We start from the raw sequence: 2,244 nt of genomic DNA on the forward strand, positions 1-2,244 counted from the left end.
TACTCACTTTTGCTGAATCAGTAAAGCAAATACTGAAAAGATTGAGCCTACATGTAAGGAATGAGTTGGGATAAGAAAAAAAAAAATGCAGGTCAGCTGGGCTCAGTGGCCCACGCCTGTAATCCCAGCACTTTGGGAGGCTGAGGTGGGCAGATCACGAGGTCAAGAGATCAAGACTATCCTGGCCAACATGGTGAAATCCCATCTCTACTAAAAATGCAAAAATTAGCTGGGTGTGGTGGCACGCACCTGTAGTCCCAGCTACTTGGGAGGCTGAGACAGGAGAATCACTTGAACCCGGGAGGAAGAGGTTGCAGTGAGCTAAGATCATACCACTACTCCAGCCTGGCAACAGAGCGAGACTCTGTCTCAAAAACAAACCAAAAAAAAAGAAAACCCATGCAGGCCAATAGGTTGGATTACAAAACGTTATTCACACATTTATGGCAGAAGGTCCTAAACTGCCAACATCTCTAACCATCTGATTAGGTTTCTATAAGCCAAATCTTAGATATTCCATGAATCATGACCTTTTAGTCAAGGTAGCAACAGGGATTTCAACATTTTGTTAAGGAATGTCCCAATAGAGTCATTTTTAAATGTTCACTTAACTTAATTGCATTTAGCTAATTAAAACACACTGGCATTTGTCTAGTTTCCTCATCTGGATGGGGAAACCTCCTGTGATGGCAGTGATAAAATTTTTCCTTTTAGGAATTTTGCAAGCAAACCACTGAATTTATAGATATAGATGCTTTAAAATTATCCAATTTAAATTGTCCTATTAATTAGAATCACTTATTTCACTTGAAGTTTATGACTTCAGGAAAATTTTCAATATAACTTGAAGTGATTATCTCTTATTTTGCTCAGAATAATGGCATCTCAGAAACGTGGGTTTACCTGTGATTTTTTGTTTTGGTGAATGTTTAAAAATTTACATGTGCATTTTATGTATACACACACACACAAACAAAAAACCTAGAATGGTCCTTAGGCTTATGAGAACACAAGTTCTGATTGAGTAATGACTGTGGACATAACCCTCAACATTTAGAAAAGCTGCCCTTTAATGCAGAAGAAACGATATACCATGGTATCAAATGTTCTTTTCTGATAAAGGAAGCAACTACAGGAAGCTTTTATTTATTTGTTCAAAGTAACGAGTGCTACAGATAAAAAAAAAAAACCAAAAAACAAAAAACCAACAACTCTTCCAACTCTACTTTCAAAATGAACATATCAAACTGGATTTCCATTAGAATGTAGTTATTTTGTCACACTAGTAAATAAAAAACCAAGACCCAAATTATATATATATTATGTGTGTGTGTATATCTACATATGTATTTATGTATATATATACACACACACATATATATACACATATATATACACACACACATATGAGAATCCATATATGTATATACATAGACACACACACATATATACATAAAAATGTGAACAATTATTGAGCTTCATCTTCTAGACAAGCTTGTCAAGTTAGTCTCTATTCATAAAAAGCAACTACAATTTGAGGACATTTCATATTCGCCTCTTTTGAGGCCAGCACCGAGTCTGCCTCATCTGAATCTTTCCATTTCATGAGAAACATCAATTCCCCACTGCCGTCTGTGGCACCAATTATTCTTTCAGGATCAGGACCTCTGGCAAATGCTCTTGGTTTGTCAGCAGTGTCTCTTTTCTTCTTTGATTTGCTGTCGTCAGATTCACTGTCAGATAAAGATTTTCTTTTTGTACCATCTTTTCCTTTGCCAACTTTTTGAGAATTAAGAAATGCTTCAATCAACTCTACACAATGTAAATTTTCTTCAGGTTCCCAAGTATTGTCAGCATCTGTAAATACCTTCCACTTCAGAAAATATTCCACTTTCCCATTCACTACACGTTGATCTAGATCTAGTACTTTTTCCATCACAAATTATACAGACTCTGCCACTTCAAGTTTTTCATTCTTTCCATCTGTTTCTTTCCCATTTTTTGCCATATAGTTTTATTGGAGGCTACTTTATTCACCGCCTCCGAGCTGCTATGGGGTCTCAGGTCTGCAGTGTCTCAGGCCCTGCGCCGACCAGCTCCAGCCACAACCGAAGTCTGAGGGAGCCGGGGAGCTGCGTGCGGGGCGGCGCTGGGGAGGGGTGGCACCGCCCACGCCGGGTGGCCAAGGGGCAGGGCCTGATGTCAGAGATACTTTTGAAGAGTTTGAACAAGAGTGTTTTGTGA

At 38.5% G+C, this 2,244-nt stretch overlaps 1 protein-coding gene across 1 annotated transcript; it reads right to left on the reverse strand.

Moving 5' to 3' along the window:
• Positions 1–1,510: 1,510 nt before the first annotated feature.
• LOC117081023 (chromobox protein homolog 3-like) lies at positions 1,511–1,936 on the reverse strand. Its single transcript, XM_033206578.1, has one exon. The coding sequence runs from the start codon at positions 1,934–1,936 to the stop codon at positions 1,511–1,513; it is 426 nt and encodes a 141-aa protein (XP_033062469.1).
• Between the last annotated feature and the right edge of the window lie 308 nt (positions 1,937–2,244).

This window comes from Trachypithecus francoisi, unplaced genomic scaffold, assembly GCF_009764315.1.
Source record: "Trachypithecus francoisi isolate TF-2019V2 unplaced genomic scaffold, Tfra_2.0 Lachesis_group8, whole genome shotgun sequence".
In the NCBI taxonomy this organism is placed as follows: Eukaryota; Metazoa; Chordata; class Mammalia; order Primates; family Cercopithecidae; genus Trachypithecus; species Trachypithecus francoisi.